We start from the raw sequence: 21,222 nt of genomic DNA on the forward strand, positions 1-21,222 counted from the left end.
TTTTCTTCCCAAGTTCACTGCTAAAGCAATACTAATACTTGGGGTCTCCTTTTACATGGGTCAATCTCAGTCCGTCTTATTATATTAAATAGAAGATACTGGTAATCTAAATTTTATTTATACTGAAAATAGCTCTATTTAAGTTAACTGCCATATGCTATTTTTCTAAACCATTCACCTTGATTAGCTTATTAATGCTTTCCTTTTATGGAGGTCCCCAAATGGTCATTCCTGAGGCAGAGCAGGGAAACTCCAAACAAAGCTGCAGCCCCACTGTTACTTACCAAAGTTGTTGCAGCAGCAGTAGCAGGAGAAAGGGCTAAGTTCTATATGTATGTGAGAGAATGATTATTGCAATTGTAGGCTATAAAACACATACCACTTGTATTGTTCCTGAAGGAGGTACTCGATAACCCCTTTTACCAAGGGACTCTAAAGTAATCACACCCTTAAAATAAAAGAAGACAAATTGAGTACAAACTGGTGCATATTTATACAAACAAAAGACTAAAATAAAAATAATAAATTATGTAATTAATAACTTTTCACAACTGTATTTGTATGAAAAAAAATTCACATTGAATTAATAGAGATACACTCAAGGAATACAAAATAGTAAGGATTTCACCCATAAGGAAACAATTTACTATTTTTCCCAGAGATGTTTCAATAAACAATATATAACATCAATGACCATGCTGCTTGAAATTTCTATTAAGATATAAGATATAGAAGTAAGAAGCTCCTTAACTAAAAAGGAGATAAAGGGAGATTATTCTCTTATATCATGTGGGAGAAGGAAATGAAGAAGCAAAACAATTTACTGATCCTTGGACATATGAAAAGTCAAAAAGGAGGGATGATCCTGTTTATGTCTGGCCCAAAAAATGAAGTCAATTATTCAGTCAGGAAATTAAGTTGTTATATACATAAATGACTTTCTGACTTAAGGTAGACCAGCATCATCAGCATCACCTGTGAACTTGTTAGAAACACAGCTTCTTATTTCTCCCCACACGCCTACTAAATCAGATCTGCATTTTAACAACATTCCCCAGATGATATCATATGTACATTAAAGTTTGAGAGGTACTGTCATATTACACAAAATAATTTTCTGAGAAAGATGCTGTAATTACTGCAGAAGTCCAAACAATGGCAAACAGTATAAATTAAAACACAGGAAGCTACAATTGAATGTGTGAAAGTTTCTAGATAACCAGGATGACCAAATGACTACAGATGGTGACTGTGGTACTTAATTCTTAGGTAGCTTCAGGAAAAATATGCTGATTCATTTAACTGGGTGAATAGTTTTCTTTTGAGTATTCAAGTAGAATAATTGCATGTTTTATGATTCATATCCCATCATTTTACATTGTACTTGCCAAAACATGCCAACCTTATGTAAAAGTAAATATAAAATAGGACTGTCCTATCAGGTAATATCTCTGTTGGGTTTGAAAGACTGACCAGGGGTAGGGATGGGGGATAAAAGGGAGGGGACAAAGGTAAAAGGGAAGGCCAGACTCTAATATGTGAATACCTAACCTTCAAGTGAACAGCACTTGACAATCAGAATATTAAATTAGTATGTTAATAATGGGAAATGTTCATGTTCATTTCAAGGGCACCGAAAAGACATGTGGTTCTTAATGAATCTGATATATCAATGGTCATTTAAAGCATGAAAACAGCATGTTAACAAACTGCATCCCTAACCAAAACAGTAATGAAGCTTTAATAATTTTTCTCTTACAATTTTCTCTACATGAAAAAATGCTATGGTATATATAGCGCTTCTCTTTTTCCTAGTTCCAGAAAGAAAAGCAAAATATATCTAAATAATAGCTACCTTTCTAATTACATTACTCCAGCCAATACACTACTGTATTTCCTTGCCATCCTCTGTTAAATATATATAAGAATATTGGTGAGGGAAAATCTACTACCAAGCCTGCACTTATTTCCTTCAATATAATTCTAATAGTTTTTATAATATAATAATAATACATCAATTTATAAGGGAAGAACATAGATTTTTCTAAAACCTCAAATTGTAAGGCAACACTTCACAAAATTTCTAAGCAATGTAAGACTAGTATTGACAATGGCAAGTTTGGAATTTTATAAAGAGATTAGGAAAGTATTTGGAATTTCATTAGTATTATTATTAAATTTATTATTTTAACAATTTCATTATTTTAATCAGTTGGCATATTAATATTTATACCTAGAAAATTACTGTATATAACATAAGGAAGAAAAACATATTTCCTTCCGGCATTTTAGAATGGAATAGAAGGATTAAGAAGAACTCAATTTGGTCAAACTCTTACACAAAAACTCTTTCTCAAGTGATTGTGTAATAGAAAATATGCAAAACTAAGTAAAACTGAAGGAAGATATCTTAATATGGCTAATTACAAATAGAAAAATATATATAGTGTTGCTTTTTAAAAATCAGTTAATTATTTATTTTCGGCTGTGCTGGGTCTTCGTTGCTGCACAGGCTTTTCTCCAGTTACAGTGAGTGGGGATTATTCTTTGTTGCGTGCAGCCTTCTCATTGTGGTGGCTTCTCTAGTCGCAGAGCAGCGGCTCTAGGGTGCATAGGCTTCAGTAGGTATGGTGTATGGGCTCAGTAGTTGAGGTTCCTGGGCTCTAGAGCACAGGCTCAATAGTTGTGGCACAGAGGCTTAGTTGTTCCACAGCATGTGGGATCTTCCTGGACCAGGGATTGAAGCTGTGTCTCCTGCTTTGTCAGCTGAATTTTTTTTTACCACTGAGCCACCAGAGAAGCCCCTACAGTGTTGTTAATATGATCATAATGCAAGTCATACCATGACGCTGCCATGAGCAAACCTGCTTTAGACCTTTCTAACTGGTATCACCATGCAATAGTTTCTAAACAGTGAAATGTCACATTACCTAACACTTGGAGAATATTCTTACCATTAACACTGGACTGGAGAGAGATATTTATCTGGCTTTGAGCTAATCTTAAAGGAATTATTTAATGAAAAGCCCGATACTATCTCCACACCACAAAGACAGAATTTTCCGTGCTAAAATTTCACTTTTGTGAGTCAACTGTATAATTTGTTATGAGAAGTCCCAAGGTCATTATTAGAGTAACAAAGAGGGATTTGGTGTCTCAGTTCCACTGGTCTATGATATATACTACCTTATCAAAACATGATCAGTCCTTTGAAAATTGACAACTACCAAAATATAAATAAGATTCCATAAAAAACAAGCTTAATTTTATTAATATACAGTAGGAAAGATCTGTGATCTAAGATTTGGACTGGGTCATTTGCAAAGGCAATTCATTTTTAATGAGTAAAAAATTACATAATGGAAAATTTATTAAAGACAATTATCAGAGAAAAGTAAAAGATTCTTAAAGGATATACTAACTTAACCTGATTTAAACTCTTTTCAATATTTATTCAAAATCTGTGATCACCTGGATGTACTTTCTGGAGACAGCATGATAAAATCCTTTACCTCTTAATCCTTCGTTTTTTAGATGTCAACCAAGGTCAAGGATAAATGTTTTGCTTTTTTTAAAGCACAGTTCAAATTACCTCTTGCTCATGAATTTCACACCAAGATATTTTTTGAGCTCATTTTCAGCCAATTCACTCTTTTATCTTGTTTCTAACTCCACTAATGGTCGTCAGGAACTCTGTACACTAATGACCTTAGACCTTATCTTTCCATTTCTATATTAGTATGTGCCAACAGAATATGAGAAACTAATGAGACTCCTTGATGTTCTAGTAAAACAAAATGGGCATCTTTATAGATGTATTCTAATACTGTAAGCATTCAGTATGCACATTTTTTTGATATTGAACTTATGAATATCGTTTGGTGGATATAACTGGGCAAGTTTGTGAAGAACTGAGCCTGTTTTTTGTAACAACCATTGTTATGCATCTTCACGATTATTACTCACAAATGTAATTATTATCAAAGAAAACTTTGAATAAATGATTACATATCATTGTGCTTTTTTGATTAAAGTATGAAACACATAGACTCCTGACTCGCAATTATGTAATAGAATTTTCTTTTCATAGCTTTTATTCATAACAAAATGCACTGTTGCTAATGTCCTTGATAATCTAGAAGATGGGGGGAAAAGGATATTAGAAAGAAAGAAGGAAAGAAAGAAATTGGATCAGGTGATAAGCTAGGAAACTCAAATAGGAAGATCAGAAACATATATTTCTATGTCTATTGAAATGTGTATTTCCCAAAGTAAGGCCTAACATAAAAACTCTGATCTGACTCCATATTTTATACCATCAATGTAAACTTCTTAAACACTTGTATTAGTAGCCACTGACTTGTCTTTTGGAAAGGGGCTGACAGTAATCACACACGAGGACCTGGTATCATTTTTGCAGTTGAGGGCTTATTTTATCCTCAAATCTGCTGGAATAAAAAAATGAGAAAGATAAAATTATAGGATCTTAAGGTTCAAGACGTTGCTCTTATTCCCCTGAGGTGTTTTACTCGCCACTAAAACATTGGCACAGAGTCAGAAATAGCTAGTATTCTAAAGAACCTTGTTGTTGTTCAGTCACTCAGTCTTTGAGACCTCAGACTGCAGCACATCAGGCTTCCCTGTCCTTCACTATCTTTAGGAGTTTGCTCAAATTCATGCCCACTGAGCTAAAAAATCCTGTTTTGTTGTTCAGTCGCTCAGTCATGTCCAACTCTTTGCAACCCCATGGACCATAGCCACCAGGCTCTTCTGTCCATGGGATTCTCCAGGGAAGAATATTGGAGTGGGTTGCCATGCCCTCCTCCAGGGGATCTTCCTGACTCAGGGATCGAACCCAGGTCTCCTATACTGCAGGCAGATTCTTTACCACTGACCCACCAGAGAAGTCCAAATTCATTTCTACTTGATGTTATTGGCCATATTTAGCAAGCAGGTAAACTTGTTTGCAGTCCTGAGGGTAGATTCAGAATAGCTTGCATTTGTGGCTAATTGTCATAAATCAGTTTACGTACTCTGCACAGATTACTCATTCTTCCCTAACTCTGATCAGCAGGGCTGTGCTGTTAGACGCTCTCAAGTGGGAGCCTTAGGAAACCAGGCAGCTTCTGGTGTAAAGTCTCACCCTTGGCATTCGCCGGGTCTGGGCCAATTTATCCATCAGTTTCAAGAAACTACACAAGGCCACATTCAGAGCTAAAGAAATAACTGTGTAATATAGTATCCTGTTCTGTTTTAGGGATCCTAGGATTGGGATTGGAAAATAAAAATGGTCCAAAGATAAATCAAACAGGAGAAAGGGAGTGAAACGGTTTCATAGAAAACGTAGGTCACTAAATCTTTATTTAAACTCTACTGAGATGAGGATCATAGTGAAGGCAACACTGATAGGACCAGAGTGTAAGAACTTAAGAATTTGTGTGAACTCAGCAAGATATGGAATTACAGTGTCACTAATCAAAATTTTATCATTTTTTCAAATTACATAAAACAAGTAAATTGTCAGCATCATCTCAAATACAAGAGAGGATATCTGTCATTGGAGCTTGCTCAGAAAGAAGTTGTAAGGTGCTGTTTTGGCATATTTGTCTCTATTTGGCCCTCAATCCACTCTTAGGAAATGGTTTATATTTTCAGGCATTGTACCAAAGCAGTACTAAATCTCTTTAAACTTAAAGGCATTTGTCATTAAGATGGTTGATTTCAGCAGAAGACAATTGAAAAATACTTGCCATATAAGGAGAGGGAGCATTATCGTCAGAAACACTGTAGAATGACACTTCAACTGGAAGAGTTAAATGGGTGGGGCAGAAGACACCACTTGCCCCTACCTCTGCAGTAAAGCCATCAACAATGCCGAGAGGATCTAAACGATAGTTCAAGACAGACTCCTGGGAGATAAGATAAAATAAATTTTAAGAAATAATTAAAAGTTAACACATTCTTTCTATTTAAAGAAATATGTTAACTATGCTTTCTGACACTAGGAGAGTGGTCACTGCCATTGCCATGCCCTCATTTCAAAAGTTCATCTGACCAGAAATCAATTTCCTCCCACATCAATCATATAAAGTTTGGCCTCCTTACTATTCCAATCTACACTGAACTATCTTTAAACTTAATCACTGTTTAGACATAATTGTGTAATAAGTTATTCTTATCTCTGTGAAGAAAAATATGCTCTACCAGAGCAAGTATAATATTATAAATTTTCTTATTCCTCACAGAGTATACTCCTAGTGTTAGCCACAGAGAAGCACTTGAAAGCTTGTTAACAGGTTATATTACAGAAGTTGCATCAAAACAGAAAGTCAAGTACTCAGCTTTGTGAAACAAGTGCTTCTTAAAAACTGCTCTATGTGACATATGTTTTATTTTTCAGTTTAATTTAAAAAACAGCAAATACATGTTGGGGAGAATATTTAAGAGTATATAAATAAAAGCAGTAGAGAAGCTCCTTATCCATCTCTCCCAAGTTCATTCACTGAGGAAACCACTCTGTTATTTAATATTTATTTGCTCAGGTATGAGAAAAAGGTAAATCTTTTCACAAGCTCTCTTTATGCATACATCATTAAATGTGAGTAGCATTTCTTTGATTCAATAATTCTTTGAAAAGAAACACTCCAAGCCCTCACGAATCTAAATTTGAAAGTGACATCAGCATTTCTCAAGTTCCATGGTCAAAAAGACCATGTCAATGATCCAAAGTAGTCTCTGACTTTAGATTTTTAAATGAATATACTAGCATGCATGCTTGGAAAAGGAAATGGCACCCCACTCCAGTGTTCTTGCCTGGAGAATCCCAGGGACGGGGGTGACTGGTGGGCTGCTGTCTCTGGGGTCGCACAGAGTCAGACACTACTAAAGCGACTTAGCAGCAGCAGCAGCATGCATGCTAGGCCCTATTCAGTGCAAAACTACAAGAAAAGGAAATAAAAGGCATACAAATTACAAAGTAAAAAATAAAACCTTTCCTATTTCTATATGATTTGGAAATCTACATACAAAAATCTCCCCCCATGAATAAAATTAATAAGCGAGTTGAACAAGGTGATTGGTGGCAATATATGTGTTTATGCATGCATGCATGCTAAGTTGCTTCAGTAGTATCTGACTCTGTGCAACCCTATGGATTGTAGCCTGCCAGGCTGCTCTGTCCATAGGATTCTCCAGGCAAGAATACTTGAGTGAGTTGCCATGTCCTTCTTCAGGATATGTTTTTATACAAGCATATATATACATACAACATACATATGTACACACACACTCATCACTGTTGTTGTTTAATTGCTAAGTCGTGTCCAACTCTTTTGCGACCCCATGGACTGTAGCCCGCCAGGCTCCTCTTTCCTACATGCATATATATACATACAAACATACATATGTATATATACACAACACACACACACATATATATACACCAACTGTTGTTGTTTAGTTGCTAAGTTATGTCCAACTCTTTTGAGACCCTATGGACTGTAGCCCTCTAGGCTCCTCTGTCCATGGAATTTCCCAGGAAGAATCCCTGAGTGGGTTGCCATTTCCTTCCTGACCCAAGGATTGAACCCACGGCTCCTGGATTCTTTACTACTGAGCCACCAGGGAAGTCTATATATGTATATATACACACACACACATGTACACACATACCCATAAATACATACAAAATCATTCATTTATTCTTTGGCTGTACCTCATGGCATGCAGTATCTTAGTTCCCTGACTAGGGATTGAAACCCTACTCCCTGAAGTGGAAGCAGGGAGTCCTAACTACTGGACTGCAAAGAAATTCTTTAAAATCACTGTTGGTGGGAGTGTAAATTGGTATAGCTGCTATGAAGAACAGTATGGAGGTTCCTTAAAAAATAAAAACAGAGCTACCATATGACCCAGCAATCCCACTGGTATACCTGGAGAAAACCATAATTCAAAATGATACATGCACCCTAATGTTCACTGTTGCACTATTTACAACAGCCAGGACATGGAAGCAACCTAAATGTCCATCAGCAGAGGACTGGATAAAGAATATGTGGTACATATATACAATGGAGTAATACTGAGTCACAAGAAGAATGAAATAATGCCATTTGCAGCGAAATGGAGGGACCTAGAGATTATCATACTAAGTGAAGTAAGTCAGGTAAAGATATATAAAATATAGTACCACTTAGATGTGGAATCTAAAAAGAAGGTACAAATGAACTTATCTACAAAACAGAAAGAGTTAAAGATGTAGAAAATAAACTTATGGTTAAAGGGGGGTAAGTGGGGCAGGATAAATTGGTAGATTGGGATTAATATAAACACACTACTACATATAAAACAGATAACTAAGAAGGACCTACTGTACTGCACAGGGAACTCTACTCAATACTCTGTAATGACCCATATGGGAAATGAATCTAAAAAAGAGTAGATATATGCATATTTACAACTGATTCACTTTGCTATATAGCATAATCTAATACAACATTGTAAATCAACTATATTTCAATAAAAAAAATTTTAATGTCACTTACAAGTACAATGTTTAAGACTTTTCTAATTGAAGACAACTAAACCCTTGATATACTTGATCTCAGGTACAACAGTCATTAAATAAAGCAGCACATGTATGAAAGACCATTTGACTTTTTAAAAATAATCTTATTTTAGAATAAATTAAGATTTACAGAGAAGTTGCAAATAAAGAATCATTTGATTTTGAAAATCAACCTCCTTTGATGATGAATCAGCTTCTATCAGCCCATCATCAATCCCTTCTGGATCCCAGAGACAGTTTTACCAGATAAGATGTGGTCAAGTCTATTTTCCAGGTAGAGTAACGGATACCTCCATCCAACCTGATTTCACCCATGTGCTCCATCTCTTCCCACCGGCTACCCAACTGTACGTTATCACTGCCAACAATCTCCCAACTTCACTTGTCATGAAAAGGAAAGGGAAAAGGAAAAATAGGAAAGGAAGGAAAGAAGGTGATTTCAAGGCTTTAGAAAAATATAATCTATTTATTTCCTTTTCAAAAACAAATGATATAGCACCATGGATCTAGGTTAAGAAACATCAACTCTTAAAATAGTTTTAAAAAACATTACCTCAAAATTTCCTAAGAGACTAAGACTTGTTACAGGTGGAGCACTAGAACTCAGAAGTGGTTTTTCATGAATATCTGGATCATCTTCAATGTTTAAACACGGTTGAGGACTATTTAAAAACAGAACAAAAAATTAAAAAGAACAAATCAGCAAATGGGCACATTAACAACAATGTTTTCTAATTTACTTTTGTACAAAATTAATTAGGAAGATCTGATCAATTTTACTTAAACTATCATAATAAAAATTTAATGTAATCATATGTTAAGATATGAAATATCTTAAATTCTGGATTTTATAATCTTTGTTATTGTATTTGATAAAGAATATATATAAAGCATCCTAGATTTCAAGGTGGAATTTATAACATATCACATAGAAGCATCTACTGGAAATATATAGTAGTGTAATGTAGTCTTCTTGGACTACAAGGAGATCCAACCAGTCCATCCTAAAGGAAATCAGTCCTGGGTGTTCATTGGAAGGACTGATGTTGAAGCTGAAACTCCAATACTTTGGCCACCTCATGTGAAGAGCTGACTCATTTGAAAAGACCCTGATGTTGGGAAAGATTGAAGGCAGGAGGAGAAGGGGACGACAGAGGATGAGATGGTTAGATGGCATCACCGACTCAATGGACATGAGTTTGGGTACACTCCAGGAATTGGTGATGGACAGGGAGGCCTGGCGTGCTGCAGTTCAAGGGGTCGGAAGGAGTCGGACATGACTGAGCGACTGAACTGAACTGAATGCAGTCTTCTATATCAATCTTCATTTAAAGTTAAAAACTAGAATACAAAGCAAAATTATGTGACTAAGGAATATAATGAGAGTATTATTTGTCAACATGGAACAAACTGTTAAGGCCGTTTTGCAAAGGTGTATAAGACAAAGGAGGAGGTGAATGACCAGAAGCAGACAAACCCACTTAAATGTTAAAACCAATGTTAAGTGTTTGTTTATTATGATGCCATTATATAGTTAGCTATGCATTGTCTTGATCTCTCTCATCTTTAATAACTGAATGTGTGAAATCATCTTGAAAATGATAAACTGAAAAATAAGATTCCTGTTAAAATTTTTATTTTCAGAATCAACATCATTTACTATGAAAGGCTAGAATTTTGTGCAATATTATTTCATATATACAAATGAATTTTAAGATAAATACCTTCTAGATGATAAGCTTTTCAGATGCAGGAATGAAGAATCCAGATCAAAGCAACCTGATTGTGCCTTTCTTTGAGGAACCTAAGGTTAAAATAATCACTTGTTAGGTTTCAAAAGAATTTCAAAAGACTGTATTTTTTTCTTGAATTGATCAAACAAATTTCAAATGAAAGCTAAGCATATCTTCAAAAATAATACAACCTCTCTCTTAATAGTGTACTTAAAATCACCCTTTTTATTACATACTGTCCCTATGTCTTCATTTTATTAACTAGTTAAAAAATAAACAAATGATTAATAAAAGCACTTTTACTGGTTTTTTTTTTTTTTTGGCCACGCCTCGAAGCTTGCAGGATCTTAGTTCCCTGATCAGAGATTAACTAAGGCCACTGCAGTGAAAGTGCCAAGTCCAAATCACTAGACCACCAGGGAATTCCCTAGGTTTTGACTTTTTAAGAACCAGACTGGGGACTTCCCTGGTAGTCAGTCCAGTGTCTTAAGATTCTGGGCTCCCAACACAGGGCCCTGGGTTTGACCCCTGGTCAGGGAACTAGATCCCACATGCCACAACTAAGACCCTGGTGCAGTCAAATAAATAATGCACATTTTTAAGAACCCTGGCTGGGGCTTCACAGAGAATAGTTTTGAAAAATACTATTCTGGATTTTCAATCACTACTGTATACCAAATTACATTTAAGACAAACCACCAACTAGCTCAAAATACTCTAAAAGTCAAAGACCCCAGTGTAAATTAAAAGGTAAAATCACATACAACATGCAGGTTAGATGAATTTGTCTCTAAAATTAAATATGTATTAAAGTATCTGAGTGATTGGTCTAATTTGTGATTAAGAAACAGATGATACTGAAAGTCTAAACAATCTCAATATTTTTGAGAGTTGTATAAGTATACCATGCTATATTTTGGAGTCAGAACTTAATGTGAAATAGTCGATCCAAATTCTCATGTCTTCAATTCAGGAACATTTTCTACTTTCATTTCTTCTAATACTGCATTTTCTTTATCTAGTCTTCCTTTTGGAATTTCTACTAGGCTTATATTGAACATTTCATTTTATCCTCCAGGCCACTTTCATACTGTACCATCTGTCTTTCCTTCTGCACTTTATTCCAGGTGCTTTCTTAACATGTGTCTATCTATTTATTAAATCTCTATTCAGATGATTTCAGTCCACCATTTAATTCATGTATATGGGTATGTGCACATATGTGTACACTTCAATTATATTTTTCATTTCTATTTTTCCAATTCCACATGTGCTCTTATCTCAGTTCCCTGTCTTTATCTTCATTTATATCCTGGAAAATTTTACAAAGAATTATTTTTAATTCTCTTTCATGCTGCTCTGATAACAAGATTCCTAAATATGAATTCCCTTACTTCTTTCTCTTATTGATTCTTTTAAGGTGCTTTGTAATTTTAATTCCCCTGAGATCATCTTTAGCAGGAGTTATTGTTGAAAATAAATCCTTGGTGCCATGGGTTATAGATGTGGGATAATCTCATGTTTTCTCATATACAGCACAAATTTGGAGCCCCCTACCTTGGGGTGATTTAGGCTTAGGTCCAAATTCTTTGGGGGGCTTGTTTTCCCATCTAATCTATACCTTACTGTTGTACCTTTTAATTAAATAGGTGATTTTTTTTCCCCTCCTCTCTCCCATTTCTAGAATGGCTGTCCTCTTCTGTTCTGGCTTTATGGAGTTTGGTTTTAGGTCTCAGCTATGACTGGTATAGACCTGACTCCTGACCCAGCAGGAACATTAAACCTTAGCATTATATTAGATTTAGATATTCTGGAAAGCCATAATTAATTCACCCCTAGTTAGTATTTGGAAATGTGTCTTTCCTGCTTATATACTATATTATGTATTTAGAAGTTGTGTTATATTTTATCCAGTATTTCTGTGTTTAGGAAAGAGGAAGGATCTTGTGTAAACTCAGTCCACCATATTGAACAGAATTCTGCATGTAGTGGTCTTTACACCAGCATGATGCAAGTTTTTTTCCTGATCGCTTGGGTATTTTGAAAGCACCTCATAGGTAGGTCAAATATTTGCAATTATTTTATATTGTTTGGAATTTAAATTCTCTAAAACAAATACCTGAGGTCCTAGTTACAATTTAAATCTAGATCTCTTATTCAAAAATTATTTTTTAAACATATGCTTTGCCTTTACTTTAAAAACTCGCATAAAAACAAAAATTATTTTACATTAGTAGCAAAATAAGAGCTTACCTTTAGTTTAACTGAAATGGCAGCACTAGTGACTATCAAATGCTTACCATATGTCAGGAATGATACTAATCATCCTCCTAACACTAAAGCAGATATCATCACTCCCTTTTTACAGATGAGGAAACTGAGGCTCAGAGAGATAATATTTCTCAACTAACATCATGGAAACAGTGTCAGACTTTATTTTTTTGGGCTCCAAAATCACTGCAGATGGTGACTACAGCCATGAAATTAAAAGACACTTACTCCTTGTAAGAAAAGTTATGACCAACCTAGATAGCATATTCAAAAGCAGAGACATTACTTTGCTGACTAAGGTCCGTCTAGTCAAGGCTATGGTTTTTCCTGTGGTCATGTATGGATGTGATAGTTGGACTGTGAAGAAGGCTGAGAGCCGAAGAATTGATGCTTTTGAACTGTGGTGTTGGAGAAGACTCTTGAGAGTCCCTTGGATTGCAAGGAGATCCAACCAGTCCATTCTGAAGGAGATCAGCCCTGGGAGTTCTTTGGAAGGAATGATGCTAAAGCTGAAACTCCAGTACTTTGGCCACCTCATGTGAACAGTTGACTCATTGGAAGACTCTGATGCTGGGAGGGATTGGGGGCGGGAGGAGAAGGGGATGACAGAGGATGAGATGGCTGGATGGCATCACTGACTCGATGGAGGTGAGTCTGAGTGAACTCCGGGAGTTGGTGATGGACAGGGAGGCCTGGCGTGCTGCGATTCATGGGGTTGCAAAGAGTCAGACATGACGGAACTGAACTGAACTGAACGTCACATAGCTAGAGAATAGTCAGTATGACTCCAAAACAAAGCTCTTAACCATCACACTCAGATCTATAAATTTATTTGTAAATGTAGAAAGGGGAAACCTCTATATCTCAAAATAAGATGATTAATTCTACAGGTCCTAAGTCAAAGACAGCCACAAATCTGAATCCCAGATGATTCAGCTGGTAGTGTCAACCAGGCTCAGTACTATAACACAAATCTATTTATAAAAAATAAACTTGACACTTATTTTCCTTACATTTAGTAAGAATTAATATGCTGGACATTAAGAATTTCAGACAAATTTTATAATCATAACATAAATGCATTTTATCCACTTTTCCTTTTTCCATATTAACATTTAGCTATTAAGTATATCAAAAGGTAAAATGATTTCCCACTAAAAATTTATTTTGAAGTATTTAAATTTAAAATTTTCAATTAAAATTTGGATAAAATTATTTGCAAACATTTTACATAAGAGAAAAAAAATAAGAGAAAAACACTTACAGGACTGGAAAGAAGAGGCAATCCAGTTCGAGGATGAAAGGCTCTGGTTGAGGTTCCATCCAAGGAATGAAAATTATGTTTCTGCCAGACACTTGAGTGTCTAAATGGTATAGTTCTCTGCTAGGAAAAGAATTAGATTTTAATAGTAACATTTTGGAGAAGGCAATGGCACCCCACTCCAGTACTCTTGCCTGGAAAATCCCATGGACAGGGGAGCCTGGTAGGCTGCAGTCCACGGGGTCGCAAACAGACACGACTGAGTGATTGCACTTTCACTTTTCACTTTCATGCATTGGAGAAGGAAATGGCAACCCACTCCAGTGTTCTTGCCTTGAGAATCCCCGGGACGGGGGAGCCTGGTGGGCTGCCGTCTATGGGGTCACACAGAGTCGGACACGACTGAAGTGACTTAGCAGCAGCAGCAGTAGCAGTAACATTTAAGTTTTTTGTTTTTAGATTTAGTCTTAATATGTACTGAGGTATTACATCCTTGATGGTAAAGTTAGTGACCTATAAACCTATCTATACACACATATTCATTATTTGTTGTTAAGTCGCAAAGCTGTGTCTGACTCTTTTGCAACCCCATGCACTGTAGCCTGCCAGGCTCCTCTGACCATGGGATTTTCAAGGCAAGAATACTGGAGTGGGTTGCCATTTCCTTCTCTGGTGTATCCTCCCAACCCAGGGACCGAACCTGCACCTCCTGTGGTGGCAGGCAGGTTCTTTATCATCTGAGGCACAAGAGAAGAGCACATACACACACATTTATATATACTTTAATTAGAAAACAGAGTTTAAGAATTTTTTCTAAGATGCTGTATAAACTCAAATGAAGGAAGTACGTCTAATGTATGCCTTGTTGTTGTTCAGTTGCCCAGTTGTGTCTGACTCTTTGTGACCCCATGGACTGCAGCATGCCAGGTCAATGTATTTTATACTTAGTCTAACATTAGTAAGCTAATATTAAATTATTTTAATTTGTGAAAAAAAAAAAAAACTTCTCACAGAAAAAATTAGTACAATATTCTAAAATACAAAACTATGTCAATAGCAAGAGCCCTCCTCAGAAAATATAATTTGGTAGTTAGTGCATGATATAAGAATATAAATGTGAATTTTAAAATATACTTAACACAGTCACAGTACCATGTTTTTGAAGTGATATAAGAAATAGACTATTTCTTAAGAACTTATGCAAGTTTATACTCAGAAATCAAAAATTCATGAAAACATATGAATATAAATCAGAAAGAACTAATGGGTCCTGGCTTTATCATTTCCTAGCTTTATTACCTTGGGCACGTTATATAACCTCTCTAGGCCTAGAGAGTCCACATTTGCAAATCTGAGTTAGTAACAGCACTTAATCTCACATCATAGTGAAAGGATTTAGTAAGCCAACATGTATAAAACACTCATAAGAGTGCCTAGGCACATAGCAAAGGCTATATAATTATATTTAAAGTACTGCTAAGTCGCTTCAGTCGTCTCTGACTCTGTGCGACCCCACAGACGGCAGCCCACCAGGCTACCCCCGTCCCTGGGATCCTCCAGGCAAGAATACTGGACTGGGTTGCCATTTCCTTCTCCAATGCATGAAAGTGAAAAGTGAAAGTCAAGTCACTCAGTCATGTCTGACTCCTAGCGACCCCATGGACTGCAGCCTACCAGGCTCTTCTGTCCATGGGATTCGCCAGGCAAGAGTACTAGAGTGGGTTGCCATTGCCTTCTCCAATATTTAAAGTAAGAACATGAAAAGAACTAATCATAGTGGCTTGAAAAATACCATGGTCAAAGTAAGCCTCCCTATAATATACCAGAAAGGATCATGAAAAGTTAGTATACTTAAGGTCAGGGTAGGTTTTTGTGACAATTAACGTTTTAGTAAATTGGAAACTGAAATTTGATTAAACCCATGTGTTAGAGGAGAGGAAATCTGTTGAAAAACAGCAATTGGCAACATGGCATAATTTTAAGACTCTAATGTCCAACAAGACTAATCTGCCTGATAAAGAAGATGAACCAAGGTCATAAGGATTTGGATCAAGGCAGTTAAGTAGTTTTCCATATAACTGAGATATAAATTTGTAATGCTTTTTAGAGAAACAGAATCTTCCCTGGTGGCTCAGATGGTAAAAGCATCGGCCTACAATGCCTACCATGTGAGAGATCCGGGTTCATTCCTGGGTCAGGAAGATCTCCTGGAGAAGGAAATGGCACCCCACTCCAGTACTCTTGCCTGGAAAATCCCATGGATGGTGGAACCTTGTAGGCTATAGTCCATGGGGTTGCAAAGAGTCGGACACGACTGAGCGACTTCACCTCACTTCACTTAGAGAAACAAAGGAAATTTAAGTCTAATAATAATTTTCTGAAGTTAAAAAGTGGTTTGGTGGACAAATAAAATGGAACTAACTTAAGTATGTCTGATTTATGTAGTAAAGTAAAAGTTTAAAAAATGTTTAAAAATCTACAATTTAATTATTACCACAACTATAAGCAAAAGAGATTCATCATTCTTACTTTAAAATTGAGGAGACTGGAAGTTTTAGAAGTGAGTGATTTATTCAGCTTCACTCAAGGACCAAATTTGTCAGGACTGGAATGTAGGTATTTTGACCACTGGTCAGTGATTTCACTAGATATTCCTTAGCTGAGCAGAGGTATAACACAAACACATTAAGCTAATGATACAAGTTTCATTTCTGACTCCTTTTTACTCTCCAGCAACCGTTCCCAGTATTGAAATACACAAAAAAGGGCAAGAGGAAGAATTTACCTAGCATTTGCTCTTAAGTGGGTAGTTTATTTATAAGGATGTTAATACTAGATCTGTAGCCAGATAGTCTGCTCTATAGACAATGGGCACCTTGGGCCTTTATAACAAGATCTTCTGTAAACAAAATTCAAACCATAACAAGTATTTGAGGATTATATTTGAAATGTTAGATATTACTTACCAACACCTCTTTATTTTTTAGTCGTTCACATGTGGACAAACAGTCTTTTATATTCTTTCTCTGAGAAGAGTTTTGAGAGTTTTCATCAATCGGATCTTCTTTCTTATCCTGTTCGTTTCTTAATTGGTCTAGCTTTTTGCATTTGAAACCTTCACTATCTCTAATAAGATAATTTTCTATACTATTAAGTTGAGTGTTTTGTTCACATGGCTTAGGCCTTTTTGGGTCTTTATTTGAGCACTCGTTTTCATGTTTACTCAGATATCCAGACATTTCCAACACAGTAACTTTTACTTTCGAGTCATTTTTTTTTGAATTATCACACTGGTGATTGCTAAAAGATTCTGGATTATAATTTTCATTTATTATTTTGTCCTTATACTTATTTGTGCAAATCTGTTTGTCAATACTGTTACAATTTGAATGCTCTTTATCAATCTCATCATTAATTTCTTGCTTCTTAAATTGACACTCAGAACATGTGTTTTCTAACCTGACTGTCAAATCAAAGTTATTTTCTTTGCAGTGAGATATATTTGAAGGGGTCATTAAACCAGTAGCTTTGTTCTGTGTCTCCTGAAACGTACTTTGGATTTCACTAGGATTGTCCTTATACAGATTTCTTCTTGTTTGAGGTTGCAAAGAAGGCTTGACTTTACTGTTGCAATTAAAAGAACTAAAATATTTATTAGATATTGAGTTTTTCCCTTCACTGATGTCATCTAACAAGGAAAATTTTGTATTAGAAATGGAAACAGAAGTGTCATCCTTGTTTTTCTTCAATAAATTTTTGTCTTCATAGGAACTTCTAAATACTTTAGAAGGAACTGAACTGGAGTCCTGCATATTGAATGATTGCCGGGGCATGTGAGATGCCATTGGATCAATATGCTCCAAGTGTTGAGCAATCCTTGCAATGATATCTTGCCGTTCTTGGAGTAAAGAGCTTATCAAAGGATTAGTCTCACCAACAGACTGACGAGAATGAAGACCATTAGAGATGCAACTGTCATTTCGAGGAGTTTCTGGTTTTACTCGAATCTTCGCTTCACTGGTATCTTCTGAAGAGGTGAGCTCTGGACCGCCAAAAGAGACAGAGGATGTTTCTTTACATCTTCGTACACTTTCATTTTCTTGTGAAACACGGAAAAGTTTTGAATTAAGTGAACTAGATTCTTGCATATTAAGTGGATGTCCAGAAACATGGGAAGTACTTGGATCACAATGAATCAGATGCTGAGCTATTCTTGCAATAACTTCTTGCCGCTCCTGAATTAAAGAGCCTATTAAAGGATTGGTCTCACCAACTGACTGCCAGGAACTCTGGCGACTAGAGTCACTGGAATCAACCACTGAAAATGATTTTAAAGTTCTCACTGACGTTTCATGTGACTTTTTCTCTCCTATACTACTGAAGCCTAAAATATTGCCTTGAGATGTTCCATAGTCAGATTTACTACCACTGCCTGGATATAGCTTGACATTTTTGACAGCTGCACTATATTCTGGAGTTGTGCCATTTTTTGCATGTAATATTATGCTTTCAGGTGCCATGGTCCAAGTTTGTTTGCTGCAAACACGTTGTGAACTGTCTGTACTACAACGATCTGCTTCTGTAGAATTTCGGTGCTGATGGGTTTTAAGTTCATGTTCTTGAATTCTTTTCTCATAAAGGCCAATGTTAGTGTGAATACTACAGGTCAAAACTGGATAATTAGATTGTCTGGGCAAGGACTGAACGCTGACTTTCAAGGCCACATTGTGAGAAACATTGGGAACAGGAAACACATGTTCAATTGGAGTCTGTGAAAAATTCCACTGTAGGTCTACATCAGCAGCACTGATTCTAGAATCACACAGAAAAAAATGGAATCGATGGATTATAAAACATATAATTATTATATATTATTTTTAAAACTTTAAACAATCATATACTTACCTTTGTTTGCACTAATTACTATTGAGATTTTATTTTAATCTACTTTACCATGCATGTCACTCTAACAAAACCAACATAAATAGACTATGCCTGCAATACAGACAATCTTCTTTTTAAGAACATTATAGTAAAAGTTAAAAAAGCACTAAAGTTAAAAAACAGTGTAATTCAAAATTAGTTGTCAAAATAGAAAAAAGGAACTTTCCATTTGCTACTAAATAAATGAATTCAGTTAATTCTATTATAATTATATGCTTTCTGTGAGGTGATTTAGACATACTCTCTATCTCATGGCTACCTGCCTAAAGAGATAGTTAAGACAGCTGTTCAGCAGCTTGTGTGTTTACAGTTTTCAAGATCTAAAAATTAAGTAGGTTTACCAGTGTGAAAATTCAGCAGCCCAGAAAGTTTTTCCACTTTATTTATAATGGTGGTATGAATTCACTGTTGGTTCTACAAAGTAAGCTTAAAAGTTCTCTGAAAACTCCTCTACACCAAATTTAACCCAAGAAGCAAAACTCATCTTGAGTCATATCATATTTAAACTTCTCTAACGTGCTTTGAGAAAAACTTGAGTAAATTTTATCCACTTACATTTAGAAATGAAGGAAATAAACTGCTTAAAAGGTCAAATACCATTCAGTAGTTAACCACTGTAGCTGAATATGCATGGTTCTTTTTCTGCCTTAGACATACCTGTAAAGAATATTTCGTGGAGTAGCACCATGAGAAACACTCAGCCAAGCACTTAATTGAGAAAAAAACACAAATGAGCGGACAGCCAACAGGAGAGTCTTCTCTTCAATAAATCGATCACCACTCCTAAGGAAAGTAAAAAAGCATCATCTAAATGTCAGCAAGTATAAAATGACTGAATTTTAGAAAGGAACTGGTAAATATATCACTCAGGATATGTGCTTTCAAGAGTGTGGGAGTACATTTACAAGTGTCACTTGAAGTCACAGAAGTACAAAAGAGGTAAATTTTACTACATAAATAGAAGGATTCAAAGACATATTATTAAAGTAATTTATAGAAAGTAATGGAAAATCTAATTTATCAGGGACAACTTCAAACTCAGGTCAACTTACTGTCGAGGAACTGGCTCCAATATCCACCTTTCTAATAATAACGCATCTTGTTTAATAGCAGGATCATTTAGATCAATTCCTTCGGTGGTGGGCCCATCATCACTGTAGCAGCAGTCTGGTAGTAGCATCACTTCCACCATGATTGGAAGGTTATTCTTCCACAACCATGTGACCTCAGACCTAGTTCGTCTGGCTTGGCGACACTTGGAGAAGATGGAGGTAAGCAAAATGGCTCAATAGCCCATCCAATTTTATATTTTAATTTGAAAAGTATAATTGTAAAGCAGACATCTGTATGAAAATGAGTCGCCTATTCAAGGGCTTTGCTCAGGCTTGTCTGTCTATTTAGGTTTCCTCATTAAACAATGCATCAGCACTATTAACTCCAGAGTGTGGGGATTAGTAGCTAACAACAATTATGATGCAAATTTTCTTGTGGGAGGATATCTTTGCTCTATTTTGTGAAAAAATAACTGCCATGCACAATGTCTGACAGGCCTCAAGATGACCCAGCCTTGTCTCATCTTGATATCATTAATTACAGATGAAAGATTCAGTCTAAGAGCAAAATATTAAAAGTTCATTTTCATTAAACACTCAAAATAGACAAGATTTTAGAAGTTTAAAAATTTGGACTACATTTAAAAAACTAACTGGCAGAAATATCTCTACAGCAAATTATACGCTACCTACCAAAATAAATATTTTTAACAGTATTATACAGAAACATTAATGACAGCAAAAAGCATCCTCCCATTAATGTGGAGAAAATAATCATAAACATAAATTGAATAAATAAACAAGAACATAAAGTTGATGAACTAGGGCTGAGACTAAAACTAATGAAATCTAATTCATAGTTAACAAGGATCATCTTAAATCTGATGTGTGTGGACAAAGGTATGAAACTGGCTGCACACTTACCTGCTGATGGAAAAAATATGTACTATACTTTTTCTTTATGTTGTAACCAATTTTATACTTAAATGTGAATGTTATAACTGTAATAAAGGTGAAGACAGAATTTAAACTAATTTATATAAAAGGCAGATAAAATGCATTCAACACACAATTCTCACCTGGGCCAGCTTGTCACTACATTCATGTTTTGTAGTTACTGGGTAACAGGACTGTGCTGGAGGACAATGGAAACTTTCTGTCCGACCTTTAACAGAACATTCAGGTGTTCGTCCTTCTGTTATTAACAAGGCCAGAGAGACCAAGAACTCCTCTGCATCATACTCAAAATATTCATCCAGAGTATCTAGTATTAAAAGAAAGAAAAGAAAGAAAGATGGGTACTTGCTTTAAGGTATCCTTGATAAGAATTCATTTTTTTAATGTCTACAAAAACTAATACCACAGCCCAAATTCAATTATATCCACTAACAAAGA

The 21,222-nt window shown here is 35.7% G+C and overlaps 1 protein-coding gene across 6 annotated transcripts in view; it reads right to left on the reverse strand.

Moving 5' to 3' along the window:
• FAM214A (family with sequence similarity 214 member A) overlaps positions 1-21,222 on the reverse strand; it is an 84,453-nt gene that overhangs the window by 4,652 nt on the left and 58,579 nt on the right. For 3 of the 6 annotated variants that reach the window (XM_040226550.1, XM_040226549.1, XM_040226547.1), the window contains 9 exons: positions 20,907-21,091; positions 19,828-20,030; positions 19,433-19,558; positions 16,798-18,643; positions 13,835-13,954; positions 10,291-10,370; positions 9,120-9,228; positions 5,751-5,909; positions 380-448 (listed from right to left, as the gene is read on the reverse strand). In XM_040226550.1, coding sequence (XP_040082484.1) covers positions 380-448; positions 5,751-5,909; positions 9,120-9,228; positions 10,291-10,370; positions 13,835-13,954; positions 16,798-18,643; positions 19,433-19,558; positions 19,828-20,030; positions 20,907-21,091 — 2,897 coding nt within the window. Of the gene's footprint in view, positions 1-284; positions 449-5,750; positions 5,910-9,119; positions 9,229-10,290; positions 10,371-13,834; positions 13,955-16,797; positions 18,644-19,432; positions 19,559-19,827; positions 20,031-20,906; positions 21,092-21,222 lie in introns of all 6 variants that reach the window. The other 3 variants (XR_005718696.1, XR_005718695.1, XM_040226548.1) reach the window with 3 other exon arrangements.

The sequence above is a fragment of the Oryx dammah genome, unplaced genomic scaffold (assembly GCF_014754425.2).
Source record: "Oryx dammah isolate SB20612 unplaced genomic scaffold, SCBI_Odam_1.1 HiC_scaffold_26, whole genome shotgun sequence".
Taxonomy (NCBI): Eukaryota; Metazoa; Chordata; class Mammalia; order Artiodactyla; family Bovidae; genus Oryx; species Oryx dammah.